Consider the following 17,472-nt stretch of genomic DNA (forward strand, 5'->3'; position numbering starts at 1 on the left):
ACCGGTTATTCGGAAATGTTCGAAAGGATTTTGTTTATTGTCATATTCTCGCATTTGAAGACGAACGTATGAACCTGGAACGTCTATACCGATCCTAACGAGTTCACAAAGTCTTTGGAGGGATACAAGTCGGATCCTACGGGGTACTAGGCGAAATTTCTTTATCAACTAGAATATGCAACGAAGAAGTCTTTTTGTTTATTGTCATATTCTCGCATTTGGTAACGAATGAATGAACCTAGAATGTCAATACCGGTCCTAACGAGTTCACAAATTCTTTGGAGGGATACAATTCAGATCCTACGGGGTACCAGGGGACGTTCTTATTCAACTAGATTATGCAAAGAAAAAAGTCATGTTCGTGAATTTTCGGAATCGAGAACATTCAATGAAGATTGATGACAGTTCCGCTCAGTGGAGGGAATTGGTGAACATTTGACGACAGTTTCTTTGAAGTGGAAAGAATCTGTTAAGGTTTAGAGATTTTACCAAAGAAATGGGGGGATAAAAATTTTCATTTGTTGAATTTCTTCGGTAAATTTCTAAACGCAATCACAGGTGGTAGAGTTTGTGATTTTCTGGTGATACAAGGGGGTTCTGCGTGGAATGTTTTGCACAGACACATATTTGAGGATTTTAATTAATTCTCCAGCCAGCGTGAAGGGTTTTGCACGGAAACATACAGGTATCTAAAGTCGACAGTTGTTTCAAAGCGCTGTTTACTGAAGACCTGGGGAATCTTTATGGAAGTTGATAATTCAAGGCTGAAGACCTGCAGGATTCGGTTTTGGGTTTGATATTTCTTTGGGATTTTACAGGGATCTGGGGGTAACTCAATTCGTTGAGTTTGCAAACGATGTACTTGGTCAAGCTGACTTCCTGAGTACTGATGCTGAAGATTCGTAGTGCATTACGTGGTCAACTTCACAAAGGCGAGACAATGAGATCTGGATGTAGTGAAACTAAGCGTGCCGTTTGGTTGAGCTTGCAAGGGATACACTTGGTCAAGCTGACTTTCCTGAGTGTTGATGCTGAAGATTAAAGTGCATTACTTGGTCGATTTCACAAAGACGGTTTACAGAAGACAGTTCACCAGAAATCTCTATCAATGTAGTATGCTTGAAGATCAAGAATTGATGCAGTTTTTAAAGAATGGAACCCTTATCAAATGCCGGTTGGAGTATTGGAAGATCAGCGGAAGATCGGTCAATTGAGTCCTTTGAGGAAATTGCACAACACTCAACTCGGATGCGCGTACTCTGAGGGGGAAATCTTATACAATGAGCGTCAAGATGCTGCTTACCTGGATCATTGGTCAAGGGGGAATTTGTTTTCGCAGAGAAGATGATTACTTGACTGAAGATCGATGATTGCAGTTGCATTTTCAGCATTCGACAGCAACGGACAAGGGGGAATTTGTTGATGCAGATTTTGAGTCCGATGCTTGTCGAATAGATTAGTTATTATTTTACGCTGAAATTGTAATAGTTAGTGAAACGGTCTATCGAACGTGTATAGACCCGCTCGTTTGAAGTGGTCAAACGAGAGGGTTATTCGGTTGACCGTGTGTGTTTGCTAGACAAGTTATGGTTGCTTATGTTGGTGTCGAAGGATAGGGCATCGAAGGATTGTTGATATCCTTCGATGAGCTCGAAAGATATCCATCGAAGGTTGAAGATGGACCTCGAAGGATATGGTATCCTTCGAGGCATGTGTGTATCTTTCGAAAGCTGGATGGTCGACAGATGATCTATCGACCAGTCAGTGTTATCCTTCGACTGTGCAGCCTGTGTTTGGTATAAATACCAACACCTTGTCTTGTAAAACATAAGAGTGAGAGCACAAGTGTGTGCTAGAGAGTGAATGGAGGTTTGAGTCCTCACCGGGAGAAATCACCACTTGATTTCTCCCTGGATGTATACTTCTTTGGTATTAGTTCGGTTTCCATGTAATCGGGCCGACTTGTAATGTTTACTACCGGATTAATACAAAAGTTGTTTGTTTATCATCTCTTTATCTCTTCCATCTATGAACATTATCATGAAAATCACGGTTTCGGTCCCGAAATCTGGACCGACCTACAATTTGTATAAAATATAGAAGAAGTAGGAGAGAAAATGTGAGTTTTTTATAAAAAATAGGAAGAAGTGGGTAAATTTTTGAATTAAAAAAAATAAATAAACAAAATGACCGTTGGCAACGGTCATATCTCGCCCCTCTGCAATTTCAGCGTTTTATATAAAACGCCACCTTCATTTTTTTTTTCAAAAAAAACGCCGAACAACGCCTACCGTAATGGGGGGGGGGGCGTTTTTGAGCTTTTCTTTAAATTTTTTTTAAAAAAACCGCCCCACTACGGGTGGTCTTATATTTTTTTTCTTATTTTTAAATAATATATTTAAACAAAAAAAACTAGGGTTAATTAATAATTGAAACTAGTGAAAGATCCCGCGTGTTGCGGCGGATTTTTTCTCCATAAATTATATGCCGCAATTAGTTGGTTTTGAATAAATTTTAAAGCGAATCAACCAATAACAGGATTTCACCTAAGGCTACAAAGAAATGAATCAACGAATAAGTTGAGATTTGATAAATTTCAAAAGAGTAAAATGCACGGATAGTCCCTGTGGTTTGGTGAAATTTCACCTTTAGTCCCCAACTTTTCAGAATTACACTCTTAGTCCCTGTGGTTTGACAAGTTGTTACTCAGATAGTCCCTAAAGCGGATGAAGGTTACTCGGATAGTCCCTGTGGTTTGACAAGTTGTACTCGGATAGTCCCTGTGGTTTGACAAGTTGTACTCGGATAGTCCCTGTGGTTTGACAAGTTGTTACTCAGATAGTACTTGTCATTTCACACCCACTTAACCAGAAAAACTAACCTCCATCCGCTTTGGGGACTATCCGACTAAAACTTGTCAAACCACAGGGACTAAGAGTGTAATTTTAAAAAGTTGGGGACTAAAGGTGAAATTTCACCAAACCACAGGGACTATCCGTGCATTTTACTCATTTCAAAACCACCATGTCATACTAAGGCTACAATATACAGAATGAGCCCCTAGAAGCTCCATTGTACCATCTCAGCTCCAAATCTCAATACGTTATCTGCCACTATCTCATTTCCTATACTTTATTTTTGAACAAATGAATAATATTCATTGATTGGTATACATAGTTTGTTTTAATGAAAACTAGCTAGCTAGAAAAGTGTTTAGACTCTGCGCACCTTATAAAGATTACATAGACACATAAACAAACCTAATAAAATATCACTTGTAGCAAAAGCTACTCGTAGGGTCTCAGGGATAACAAAGTTACCTTATAAGTTATAAAAACTAAACACATGAAATTCTTTTCCTTAGATATGTCATGTGTGATTTTATCAATTACTTCAAGGTGTCATCATCATGGAGGACACGCCTGAACGGCTGAACCTGAAGGATACATCACGTGTTGCTTGTAACTGTAGAAAGCAGAGCACAGTTGGATACAATGAAGGACACGATCATCTAACAATAGGATCGTTGAAAACTCGTTCTATAGAACTGTTAATGACTTATATTAATTTATTTCACCATTAAAAATATGACACTTGTCATGCAACAAATGGGAAGATGTAGTGAAACACTGTATGGTTTATGGACTTTGACATGAAAACTTACTCTAACGACCTGTTAGTGAAATAGTCACATTATTGACGGAAGGTTCTTGTCTCGTGTGTGCACACAGGTCGAGCTCAGGCTCCGTAAAAAATGCAAGTGATTTAGGTTGAGACAATACACCATCATTACCCAGCATCAATACCACAGATGACATTGTTGGTCTATCTTCTGCATGATTTTGCACACATAACAAACCAATGTGTATTGAAAGGAGTACCTCAGAGACAACACATGAGTCGAGTAAAGGTGCACCAACCAGATCAAGACACTTGCCATCCTTATATAGTCTCCATGCCTTACATAAATTAAATTTAGTAAAAAATAATCGCAGATACTGAGATAGGCAATGTCGTAGTGAGCTTACATGTCCAAGAAGGTTGTCACGGTGCTTGTGAGAAGAAAATTCTCGGTTCTTCATCCCACTTACTATTTCCAGAACTAAAACACCGAAGCTAAACACATCTGATTTTACAGAGAAAACTCCATGAACTGCATACTCTGGAGGAATGTAGCCGCTGCAAAGAATTTGACGAATTAACTGATATGAGCATATCAAATGGACTGAACTCGAAAGAGTGAAATTTGGTATAAGATTCTTACTAAGTTCCAACCACATTCTTTGTCTTAACCCGAGTCTCGTATCCTTTAAATCTTCTAGCAAGCCCAAAATCTGATATCTTCGGGTTCATGTCATTGTCTAACAAAATATTGGCGGCTTTCAGATCTCTATGTATGATGCGAAGGCATGAATCTTGATGCAGATAAAGAAGCCCTCGAGCGATCCCATTGATGATGTGGAATCGTTTAGTCCAATCAAGCATTGAACTTTTGGTCTCATCTGCACAGAATTAATTAGTGAAGTTAATTGTGTCAACTTGCACTACTAGAAATTTGGTTTTTTCTAACAAGCTTTGCCGTCACAAACGCGTAGCAAACTCGGATTTGCTACGCATTTGCAACAAAACCTTGATGTTGGAAAAAGCCCCGTCGGAAACTAATTACTACACATTTGCTACGCAAATTTTAACGCAATTCCTACGAAAATATTGTGTCAGAAATTTTCCAACACATTTCCTACACCATTTCTTAAATATTATTACTAAAGTTTTGTGACGCATTTGCAACGGAATATTTGTAAAAAAAAATAATTTGCAACGCATTTGTGACAAAATATTTATAAAATAAAGTGGAAAATCCTTTTTTTTTTTTGCTAAAAGTTTAGGGAAACATCACACAAAACAACTGTTTTAAATTCACCATACATCAAAAATCATAGATAATGCAAGTTCCAATGAACTGAACGAGTGTCAAATACTTGATTAATTCATATAATTAACTGCCAAACGAGGGCACAAAAAGCTAAAACGACTCACTGAACGACAAAATACAAAAATAACACATGCTACTTGAGCCTTAGGCGACAAACTGCTCATGTGTTGCCTTGAAAACACGCTCCAAGGCCCCCTTGGCAACTAATCGACGGGAAGTGTGAATAGAGATGTCAAGTCCAAACACCACACTTTCTTATCCTGGTCCCTGTAATTAATGTAACACAGTCATCAATAGCTGAAACTTTAAGCCCAAATCTAACACAAAAAATTCATGTATGCGTCAAGTTTGACTCGTTTAACACCCCTAACGAATCAAAACTAATTCAAGGGACGCATCAACACTTATTATTTATTTTGACAAACTTGTAAATAGTTATTGTATTATATATCACTACTAGAAAAAACACCTTTCTTGACATGCATTGCGTGTCATAAAAGGGTCTTTATGACACGCAAATGCGAGTCGTTGATTGAGGAGTCATAAAATTAACATGACATGCATTTGTGTGTCATGTTTTTATGACACACATTTAATGACACACATTTAATGACACGCATTCACGACACGCATTCATGACACGCATTCATGACACGCATTCATGATACACATTCATGACACTCATTTTATGACACTTTTTAATGACACACGTTCATGACAATCATTTATGACACATACGTATGACATTCATTTACGCGTGTCATGCTTTTAATTGTATAATTTTTTTTATAAAATTACTAATTTGCCCTGGATACATGTATAATAACAAAAACAATAAATCTTTTTCATAAAACAAATACACACATATATATATATACCAAAACAATCTATTTCATAATCATTTGTCAAGTATACTACAAATATTTTAACGTTAACAAAAAAATAATTGTTTGTCAATTCATTATCAATACCTAAAATACGATTTATAACTTAAAAATAGAGTTAACTGCATAAGTCGACCAATCTTCACGAATGTCATCCATATCCGCAGCCGAGTATTCTTCTACTCCTTTCCCAACCTGAGACAACAATTAAATAAAATAAATCTTAAATCAGAATTTAATCCTAATATATGAGTTTAAGCATTTGTTTGGATATATAAGTACATATTTCTCTAATATATAGACAAAAATATGCCTAAACTTACATTATCATTGTCAAGTATTTCAACTCCTTCATAAGCTATCTCCTTCATGAACTTCATCAAATAGGACCCACATTCAATACCTTCTGGCTGACATGGATACTACACAATTAAAATATCAAGAAATGTGAAACCATTGCGATTTAAGTTTAAATTAAAGGGTTTCAATATTTACAATATTACTACAACCACAATTTAAATAAGGGATTTAGTGCTTACCCTAGCGTTATTCCAGATGAGTTTAACCCTAATGTTGGCACCACTTCGTGAAGCATACACGACCATTGCCCTATAAAAAATCAAAATTATATCAGAAGGAGACCCTTTGTCCATTTTTCCTACAGACCGCCAACAAAGTTGACCAAAAGAGACACCATACATGTGACGAAAGGAAAGAAACAAAACATGAAACTTAACCTTGACATGTTTGCTAGGAAACACAGAAGTGCGAAGTGTGTCATGTGTATCATCTGCAAGTTTTCTTCTCGGATGCTTAGAATAAAAGCAGCTTGGTTTGATGTAGCTGCAGTTAATGTTATCCTATACTCGGCATCCCATCGTTTATGCATACCTTCACTTGGATACAACAAGTCCAGTTCCACAACCTAGGATCACACTAATACAAAATCAAACAAATCGCTCATGTAAATAACAAAAGAAATGCTTTGACCTGGTCAGAGAATCCAGCGCCATGGGACATAACATTTGCCCATCTGGTTCTCGCAGTTGCCATAGCAGTGATATGGAACCTTTCTCTCCATTTATTATTTATCCACTAAAAAGAAAGTGATTCACTGACTTTGTAACACACTAATGAATGTATTTGGTACCTACATTTTATACAAAAAAAAAAAAAAAAAAAAAAAACTAGAGGATAAGAGAGCGAGCAGGCAAGCACTCAGCTTTACAAGATATGGTTGTCCTTACCCTTAACCAAAGAGCTCCCGTTGTTCGCACATGCTAGCACGCTAATATAGTAGGATTTCTCCCGCTGTTGCATAATCTAATCCTTTAATATACAACAAAATGCTTAGTAGTCTAAAATTAGGGGTGCTAAACGGGCCGTGTTCGCGGGTTGGCGGGTTCAACCCGACCCGAACCCGAAAATCGTTTCATACATATGAACCCGAACCTGACCCGAATATTCGCAGGCTGACCGAACCCGAATTTATTTATTTTTTTTTTATTTTTTTCAGCAAATTAATATATTAAAATTAACATCTACTAAAAAATCACAAATTAGATAATAAAATTACATTAAAATCATAAAATCTTATGTCAATTTCTATTTTTAAGTTATAAGTATAGCATAAAATACACACCAAATTTAATTTATAACATAAAACATATTGTAAAAAATATAATATTATAGAAATGGGTTAAACGAGTCAACCCACCAACCCGACCGGGTTGACCCGAACCTGACCCGTTTAGCTAAATGGGTGGGCGGGTTCAACTTGAAACTGACCCGAACCCGTTTAGACTAAACCCAAACCCGCGAATTTCGTGTTAGGTTCGTGTCGTGTATTAGGGTGGTGTCAGAAATTCACACCCCCTATCTAGAATAAATCATTCAACAAACCAGACCCTAAAGCATGAAAAACCTTGTTGAGAAATGAGAGAGTTGGTAAACTTGAGAGGTGATACAGTGCCAGAATCCATTATAAGAGCCCATAGGTTTGAGCAAGAAGCCACACTGCTGATAAGCAACCCTTCTTCGTTTCCTTTGTCAATATGTTGAGCAAGTCTCTGATCTGCCACATCACAGTGATATCTACAGCAAGACATTTACATGTAAGTTTATATAACATATGATAAAAAAGCAATTTTTGTAAGTGATGTCCAAATTTCGCAATACGGGTTGGAACATAACAAAAAAGCATTTTTTTATACGTGATGTCTAAATATGACAACAAAAATATATTATTACAATATTAATCTAATTTTTGAAATGAAGCGACTTAGAAGGTCATAAGGCTGGAGGGTGTGGTATAAAGCCCCTAGGGGCTTTATCACGCCACCTAACCGCCACGTCACACGGGCGGCTTTAAAGCCCCTTCCTTTAACTTGCAGGGTGTGGTTTAAAGCCCCCCTTTACACTGTAGCGCCCCCTTTCTATCCGTGTAGACTTTGCGATCATAGAAGTCGTAATCCCGAAATCCTTCGAGCTAAACTTCTTCCATACCGATGCCAATTTTCTGCCTTTAATAGCTTCACTTCCAAACAGAAATAACCAGTCAATAGTGTATCTATAGAAATCAGTATATTCTTACCGAATCTTGAGGCCTTGTTTCAGCATTAAAGTGAAGATGTGCCTAAGAAGTTTGAATTTATATAGTTAGCTACACTTGGGATATAGAATACCATAATAATACATAATAAATCAATTTATTTATAGAAATCAATATATTCTTACTAGAAGAAGATTAAGTTCTTGAACAGTTTACACAGGTAATCCCACCAAAATCACCCAGCGAATAGTCAGTCATAAGTGAGACAATGCATCCACAATGGATGAGCTGAAAACATGGAACACCCACTACAAATAAATGCCATCTATTGACATACAAAAAGTGACACAAAAACACAAAAAAGTGTCACTAAAGGCCCTTGTAGGAATGGGCGGCACACAAAACAAGTGTCACTAGAAGCGCTAACGCTAAAGCCTTTTAGTGGCACTTTTTCAATATGCCGCACAAAGTTTTTGGACTTTTAGTGGCACTTCTTTTTGCCACAATATAAAAAGACTTTTGTGGCACAATTTTTGTGCTTTTGTATCTATTTTCAAAGCATAATATATTTTTTAATTTTTTTTCCTCCGCCTTTCTTGAAAAAGCCCTCGTCTTTTTTGCTCCTTGCGCCTAGGCTCCGGCCGAGGCCTATGCACCTTGCCTGCGCATTGCGTCTTGACAACATAGAATGAGTTAATATGGCATAACTAAATCAGTTATTATCCAAAACAGTTATCTGCAGTAGGGCTGTAAATGAGTCGAGCCAAGCCAAAGTGAGCTCAGGCTCGAGCTTGATGTTACACGAGCCACCACTCAATAAAAAAAAGTTTTGATTTATATAGCAACTTCAAGGTTTTTAGGCACCCAAACATTTATACTTTTATAGCATCCAGCGTCCAAATACGAAATATATTTTTAAGTGCCAATTTTGCTTTGCAAATTAAAATCATTAATTTAAACATACATGCAAGTTGCAACAAAAATATTGTAGACAGCTGTGATTTCACATACTTGGAAAAAGCCATTTTTATCAAAACTTTAAATAATAGTGGAATTATCTGAATAGTTATGTTTAGATCAAAACTTCAAAAGCCATTTTATCGAAACTTCTAAAGCCATTTTATTGAGACTTATAAATAGTTGACATTGCCAAATTGGTCTAAACATATCTGTAGGCTACAGCAAAAAAATGAAGAATGTTATATAAATGAACAAACAAAATACTTGATAACTTCGCATATTTGGAAAAGCCTTTCTCTCAGTTAATGCACAAGTCAATGGATAAAAAGGTTCAAAAATCAAGTAAGTTAGTTATTCTAGGTAGAAGGGTAAATACTGGTCAAGTTTAATGTCAATTTGATTAGTCAAGGTGAATCAAAAGTGAAAATGAATCGACTATGTAGCACGGGAACGGGTACAGGACTGGGTTACGGGGACGATACGGGTACGGGGAACGTCAAAACTGAAAAATCCAAGATACGGGTACGGCAAGAAAAATATTAAAAAATAAAAATATGCACACTTTTTTTCTGATTTAAGATGTGCGATATGATCAGACTAGAGACTTGTTCTCATTTAAGAATATGCACACTTGCTCTTTTCTTATACTCATCCACTTTAATGTTTTGTAATATGTGGCTCAGATATTATTAGACCAAGGTAACACAAATCTAATCTACCTAGCAGAGTTAATTTATTGTTGTGAAATGTATTAACCCAAATGTATAAAAAGGAAAATCTTATTTTTAACAATGAGCATGGATATCATGTCGCACTACCATTTACATCATGCACAAGGTCTAAGCTATAGCTTATAAATAATTTATACCAGAGTACCAGACATCAAAATAACCAATCTTTGAATCTTACAAAATGACTTTTCTTATTTTTATCTTCAATCGGCTGTAATACTAACCTAATTCAGAAATGAATAGTTAATTTCACACTATATAATGGATGATCTTGGCACAGAAAAATCAAAGCACAAATCGCGTCAAGGAAATGTCGAAAAATTAAACAGATTGTTATGAGATAAGAGGCTCAAAATTGAACATATCGTACCTAATATAAAAGCTGAAATCATGGGAAAAACTGCAGCAACACCGACACACAAGCTGTTGAAGATGATTTTTAAGGAGAAACACCAAAAGACGAACTAGGGTTAGGGTTTAATATAAGAAACCAAAAATTGAACATATCATACCCCAAAGTATGGTAGATCCGTGGAAAAAACTGCAGAAACACAGCCACACAACCTGTTTTGATGATGATTTTTCATAGAATGATGAAAGCGAATGAGTGAGACGAGAGTGAGGGAAACTTGAGAGAGACGAAAGTAAGAGGGAAACTTTAATTTTTTTAGGATAGAAAGTTGGAGGGAAATAATAGAAATTTTAATTTAACTTTTAGGAAAAAAATTAGAGGTAAAAATGGTGAACATTTCTGGTAATCTAGAGTTTGTGGATAAAAAAGATTTCTCAAGCTCAATTAAATATTAAAAAACTTAATTGTACTTATGATATGTCGTCTCTATTATATGCAAATAATTTTTTTTGTATTTTTAATTATTTATTAATCAAAACTAAAAAATAAAACAAAATTATCTTTCCCTATAGAGACGACATATCGTCTCTATAGGTTAGACTTTTTTTCAAATCAATTTGAAATGGTGGGAAATTTTGCCGCCTAAATGAAAATTATTTTTGACTACTCAAACTTTTTAGAGACGATCTATCGTCTCTATAAGTTAAACTTTATTTTTTAGTTTGTTTTTTAAATTTTCATATATATATTGATCATTAATAAAATAAAATTAGAAGAAAAAATATTTACAGTTGTTGAGACAACATGTCATCTCTATAAGTTAAAACGTTTGTTAAACTTATTTATTCTAAAGATTTGTTAAATGAATATATGCAAATAAAGTTTTTTTTAATTGAAGTAATCTTTTACTCCTTTTAGTGACACATTAGGAGGGTGTTTGAGGTTCCTTATTTTGAGGGTAAAAGGACTTTTGAAAAGTGTTTGGCTTTCCTTTTGAAGGGCAAAAGTTCTTTGGATTTGCCAAAAGTCAGGATTTCCTGACTTATTTTGGGCAAAAGTCCTTTTGCAAAAGTTGAAAATAAGCTAAGCCAAACATGCCCTAGGTTTGTAGCTTATGAAAATAAAATATCAGTATAGTTATGGTATTCAAGTTACATATTATTTTAGTAGTTATATGTTTGCAATTGACGAACCGAATCGATTCCAACATCGGTTTCTGCATTACCCATATGGTTTTTAATAGATGTAAAATATATGTAGACATCATTTTGGTCATATATCTTTTGGTTGCTATACCGAGTGCCAATGTCACACCATTATTGTAACGACCGATCAAATTTTCGCCGCAACGCGTGAGGGATTTCGCTAGTACTTTTAATTTAGAAAATATAATGTTTTTTATGACGCTAAAAAGATGACACATAAAAGGAGTGTCATAAATTTATTGAATTTTGTAAACCATGACATTTTTTCTTGACACACGTTTTGGAATGTCATAAAATGGTCTTGTTTCTTTTTTATGACACTAAAACGACCACATACAAAAAAGAGTGCCATAAATTTCATGAATTTTGTAAACCTTGACATTATTTTCTTGACACACGTTTTGAAATGTCATAAAATGGTCTTGTTTTTTATTAATGACATTAAAAAGATGACACGCAAAAAAATGTGTCATAATTTTATTGAATTTTTTAAAGCATGACATTTTTTTCTTGACACACGCTTCTGAATGTCATGAAATGAGCGTGTGTCATTGTTCGCGTGTCAAGATATGTGTATTTTCTAGTAGTGTATGCTTAAAAAGGACTACTACAGATAATTATATTACAAGTTAATCTAGACAACAATCTTTTAATGTCCATGTCTAGTTTAGTTTGGCCACTTTAACGCCCTTAATGGGTCAAAACTAATTCAAGGGACGTCTAAACACTTGTTATTTATAGTCACGGACTTGTAAATATAATATATTATATATGTAAAAAAAAATCTACTACAGATAACTATGTTACAATAAGATATATATTGCTTTACCTCTGGTGCTTCAGTCACCGTCTTTTGACTACTCTTGAATGCAAGACCAAGTTCCTTCTTAACATGTGTAATAACCAAATTCTATAAAAGCATCAAATATTAGCAGTTGCTTAATTAAGATGAAAAAAAAACTAAAATATAATTAGTACAACGGTTGCTACACGACTTTTGGTTTCGTAACTTTCTCTTGAGCTACAAGAGCTACACCACTTTTGTCCTATGCGAGCATGGCCATAGTTATAAAAAGAAAAAAAGAATAAAAGCATCTTCATCACCCAACAACTTCAATGTTGGAGCCATGCTGATCAGCTGATGATTTAATCTTGGGAATCGAGTTTATATGGAGAAAATCCAAAATAAGTTAAACATAACAGCTAATTGATTTGGAGTGTGAGCATCACCAGCTCCAACACAGCTAGCAATAATCGAACTTCAATGTATGGTCCAAGCAGGTAATCTACCAACCTTTTAGCCTTTGAATAAGGTAATTTCCTAACTACTTTCAACATGAGCATTACAGGTTCCATATTGTTGTACGATAACAATAACAAGTTCAAAAAAGGCTAATTAACGGTTTCTAGATTTAGCAAAGTCTGAAAGATTATACCCTCGAACAGCTGGAGGGCATACACTTTTCTTTTCAAAAACATTTTCATAGATTAATAATCTCAAAAATAACTTTAAACAAAATTGAACACACAAGAAACAAAAGTTTACAACCAAATAAATAATAAATGAAACTTTCTAAGTAAAAAAAAAACTTACACGGAGCAATGACTAAGTGAGCAGACAAAGGGCCAAGTCGCCAACCGTGTCCTTCTGGTTCAGCCGCTATTTGCTGACGTTTCCTAAAATTCGGATGAGATTAATATTTAGTATGTATGCACAGTCAGCATCATAAAATAACTCAATATTTAAAGATTCGGACTCTGTCTCTCCCTAACAATGCATTATGAAAGTACATTAAAAAAGAACATATATAAAATTTCAGTAACATAGGGCAAAATAAGATTGCTTTATGATGAAGGCAAAAATTCACGTATTAAGTATTGATGTACCAGCATTAACAACTGTTTAAATGATAACAAAAAAGACACCATTGTAATATTTTGTGCAGCATGTATCGCAAGTGTGTGTCTATTCCGTAAGGTTGGATCCCCATATACTAGCATATATTCACTAAACAAGGCCTGATAGCAGGGACCATTTTGAAAAAAAAAAAAAAACAACATAAGGTAGGTTAGTAACACAGTACTAATAATGAGGTTATACTCGAGCAATATTGCTACAGATATAACTGAAAAGTGAAAATTAGACCTGCTGATATTATCAAGGGTAAGTTCGTCATTGAATAAGTTTGCAAATCCCAGAATTTCCTCGTTAGCAACAGAACCACCTGCTCTAACCTGCATATCAGTTTGTAAGAACAAATGACCTGATCAATGTCTTGACCTTGTTCAAAAGAAGCTCATGCATTACACTACACAAGCAAAGAAGTACTTCCTGGCTCATGCTAAACATACAATAACTTCATTAGCACGGATCTCTTTGGATTTAAAACATCATATCTAGTTAAGCAAAAGATTGCATATTTCAAAATTTTAACTAGTGCCAGCAATCAATAACACTTAATCTATCAGTTAACGATACAGAACCATTGCTACCATCCATTTTACTCATAAAAGAGAGGGAAGGAACCTAACTCAACATATTGCCTGACCTATGTAAATCACTAATGCTTCATCTTCTAAACAAATTCAATCCCTAAAGTAGCACACTGTTCAACTTTATCTGAAAAACAACACGAAATGTTCAAATTACCTCCCAACCCGAATGTAAACAACAAATATAGAATTTCCTAACCATTAAATACATCAAACACACAAAAATACCGCATAAATTCTTCAAAAAACGAAGTTAACCAGTGAGAGCTAATTAACAATCAAAAAACAACAGCTATAGTATTTTGTATTGATTAAATGAATCAAATACACACAAAAACACTACATAAATTCTTCGACTCTTACAGTTAAAGTATTTCGTATCCATTAACCGCATCAAACATACATACAAAAACCGCACAAACTCTTCAAAACTTAAATAAATCACCTTCGGAAATCTAACTAACCGCATGTTAGGTGTGTCGTCGTTAGAGCAGTGTGATAGTGATTCTCATCGAATATGTGGATCTCGCCGGTGATTCTCGCTGAAGATGAGTGATGATCCACCGGATTTGTGTTTTTCCGGCGACATGATTGGAGTTTTGGTGAATTGGTGGATGAATTTGGGGATTTAGAACATAACGGGTGCAAATTTGGGGATCTAGGGTTTTGAATTTCAATCTGGCAGTATGGCTTATATTTGGGTTTGAAAGTTTAAAAGATGATGGCAGAAGTGTAATTAATTGGGCTATTAGGATTACGTGTATAATTGGTGGTAACGTGGCTGCTTATAAGGTGGTGAATTACAAGCGGTTTTTTTTTAATTTTTATAAGGATAAACAGTTCCGTTACAAATGTGTAGCAAATTGTAATTCGTTCCCGAAGCAACAAAGTTTTAGTTAGTTTTTTTTGTTTGTGTTACAATTGTGTTGCAATTTTGTTTAAAAAACTATGGATTTTTTCTGTCAAAAACTCGTTGCAAATGTGTCAGAATTTGTATTTGTGACGCCTTTTTTTGCGTAGGAAATTTCCGTAGTAAAATGATCACTTTTCTAGTAGTGTTGTCACAGTACATTGATTAATCTTGTTCATTGGGATGTAATGAGTACCTCATTCAAAGATATTCTTACCAAATAAAAATGTATCAAGGCTTCTGTTGGGCATGTATTCATAAATCAACATGATTTCATGTTTTTGAGCACAGAATCCCAGAAGCTTCACAAGATTTCGGTGCAGAAGCCGGTGAATACATCTAACCTCGTTCATAAACTCGTCAAGTCCTTGCGTAGAAGTTTCCGACAACCGCTTCACTGCTATTTCTCTTAAGCCCATGCGCAGATCATACCATGAATGTCGGGTATCTGGCAATTTCACACCTGAAAGTTTTCGAAACGCATCCTCATTCCCACAATTTAACGATTTTTCACGTTGACAGCCACCTGACCAGTTTCCTGCATTCCATTGCACTGGAAATCTTGGTTCAAACCCTTCCATACAACTGCATGCAGGAGAACTGTTGATGTTACAGATTCCATATGCACCACAGAGTCCATATTGGGCACACATATCAACCGTTGTGACCAGATACGGCATCCAACCTTGTGCGGGATCAATCCAGTTCAAGCGCATTTCGTTGCCTTCTGGACTTAGATACACCCTCGACATAATTGAGTTATTAATAAGATGAAATATACTATATACCTCCTTTTCATTGAAGACAAAATCATACGTGTAGATAGGATTTGGCTTACTGGGAAAACCGCTAAATCGTACACCAGTCCACGGTCCAAACCTCAATTGTAAAACCGAACCTCGCTTTTGAAACGCTTGTGGATATCCATTCGTATCCATCCAACTTACATACAGACCTGGAGAAGGATCATCCGTACTTTTCCACGATGTCAAGTACCTGTCTACGCCTGTTACCAAATCCTTCCCGAATTTCATTCCCGCTAGCAATGTGTCGGTTGGGTAATCGAAACTTTGCCAAACGAAATCTTCGTTAGTGCTACTATCGTAACACACAACAAGGTTCCCAGAATCAAGAAGCTTTGCTACAACGGGAGCATTACCAACAGATACCGATGAATTGGAAGACCAAATCACAGTATTATTGCCACTAAAAAGCAGTAGCATTCCATTGCTATTGACTTTGAGCACACCTGTGGTACTGGTGAGTGGAGTTTCTCTGTTAGCAACCCATACAACCATATCCCCAAGTATCGGTTCTTGGAGTTACTGGGGCTAAAGAATCCCAACTCATACGTTTCACCAGCCGAAACAAGCGTATCATCGTCTCTGAGTGCTTGACCTGTATATATGGTGTCTAATGCAGCAGAATACAACAAAACTGAGAATAAAGCACTAGAAAAGAACAGAAGTTGTGTTAAAGCCCTCATCGACGTGTTTTACAGTCTCCGGTTTCAGTAAAGAGTTGTGCAGCTTGAGACAGAATAAGGTTTGGCTCAATTATTTGATCAGAAATGTCTATAGAAATTAAATGAACTAAGACCCACAAAAGATCAAATCTACCCTTATAGTCCATTTGCGTTGACAACTTGGCATGGTCTTATCTTGATAGCATTATTTATAAGCTTAATAATGGGCCTTCATATTAGTGCTTCTGCTGTCATTCATTATTCATGCTTTCCCAATTAATAATGTTAACACTCAATGCTGAAACTCGATAGATTACAATGAGTAACATACGAATAAACCCTGATATCAAACTACTATTAACTATAATTAACAGAATCATTACAGTTATAGCTAGTGATTAACAGAATGATTATAATACTAATTTCAAATAAACTGGAGTTACGGATTTTCTATAAGATTTGTAGCTTTGGTGCATGATATATCCAAATTCAGACACTGTGGAAAGAAAAGAAAAAAAAAAGAATTATAAGTAAAGAAAGGGACTCACACGACGGAGGATACAGTAGTGACAACGATGATTGAGTTGAAGTTGGTATGCATATTGATTGCATTAATTGAAGATGAACCAACCAACTTCTTATAATATATTTGTTGTGGACGTGGAAGCAGATTTCCAGCGGAGTCCACGCAGTGTCGTGGTATCACCATTATTTAATTTCAAACCCTTTGGACAATAATGCATTTTTTATATATATTTTCATAAATATTAGTTAACTAGAAACCTTTATGGATATCGTTTTGTTATTATCGGAACCGGTATCGGTAGGTTTTTTTTATCGATATTGGTACCGATGTTATTATTATTAGAACTGGTACTAGTATTCATTGTATGGTTTTCAAGGTAAAAAATATACTTTTGTGCATATTATTGACATTAAACCAAATGACGATACCATAGCAATATACCTTCATGAACCGAACCAAACC

General features: G+C 35.5%; 2 protein-coding genes and 1 long non-coding RNA gene across 3 annotated transcripts; all 3 read right to left on the reverse strand.

Moving 5' to 3' along the window:
- Positions 1–3,665: 3,665 nt before the first annotated feature.
- LOC110907754 (G-type lectin S-receptor-like serine/threonine-protein kinase At4g27290) lies at positions 3,666–16,505 on the reverse strand. The gene is given in 5 exon segments (XM_022152687.2): positions 3,666–3,959; positions 4,029–4,179; positions 4,265–4,502; positions 15,237–16,313; positions 16,316–16,505. Coding segments are annotated over 5 exon segments (1,950 nt in total).
- LOC110904728 lies at positions 5,878–6,946 on the reverse strand. The gene is made up of 5 exons (XM_022150578.2): positions 6,808–6,946; positions 6,555–6,742; positions 6,357–6,426; positions 6,141–6,239; positions 5,878–6,012 (listed from the first exon to the last, which is right to left on the reverse strand). Exons 1-5 carry the CDS (start codon positions 6,868–6,870, stop codon positions 5,917–5,919), a joined length of 516 nt encoding a protein of 171 aa, XP_022006270.1. The 5' UTR covers positions 6,871–6,946; the 3' UTR covers positions 5,878–5,916.
- LOC118486755 lies at positions 7,416–9,328 on the reverse strand. Its single transcript, XR_004879764.1, has 3 exons — positions 8,554–9,328; positions 8,411–8,452; positions 7,416–7,911 (listed from the first exon to the last, which is right to left on the reverse strand). It is a non-coding gene; the product is annotated as an uncharacterized LOC118486755 (long non-coding RNA).
- Positions 16,506–17,472: the final 967 nt, after the last annotated feature.

Source organism: Helianthus annuus, chromosome 14 (assembly GCF_002127325.2).
Source record: "Helianthus annuus cultivar XRQ/B chromosome 14, HanXRQr2.0-SUNRISE, whole genome shotgun sequence".
Classification (NCBI taxonomy): domain Eukaryota; kingdom Viridiplantae; phylum Streptophyta; class Magnoliopsida; order Asterales; family Asteraceae; genus Helianthus; species Helianthus annuus.

Bases quoted from the DNA above. Each gene is read 5' to 3' on its own strand.
- LOC110904728 (XM_022150578.2), bottom strand. From the start codon at position 6,870: ATGGCAACTGCGAGAACCAGATGGGCAAATGTTATGTCCCATGGCGCT. The intron at 6,240-6,356 runs GTAAGCACTAAA...TTAATTGTGTAG, and splicing joins TCATCTGGAATAACGCTAGG to TATCCATGTCAGCCAGAAGG. The intron at 6,013-6,140 runs GTAAGTTTAGGC...TTGTTGTCTCAG, and splicing joins AAATACTTGACAATGATAAT to GTTGGGAAAGGAGTAGAAGA.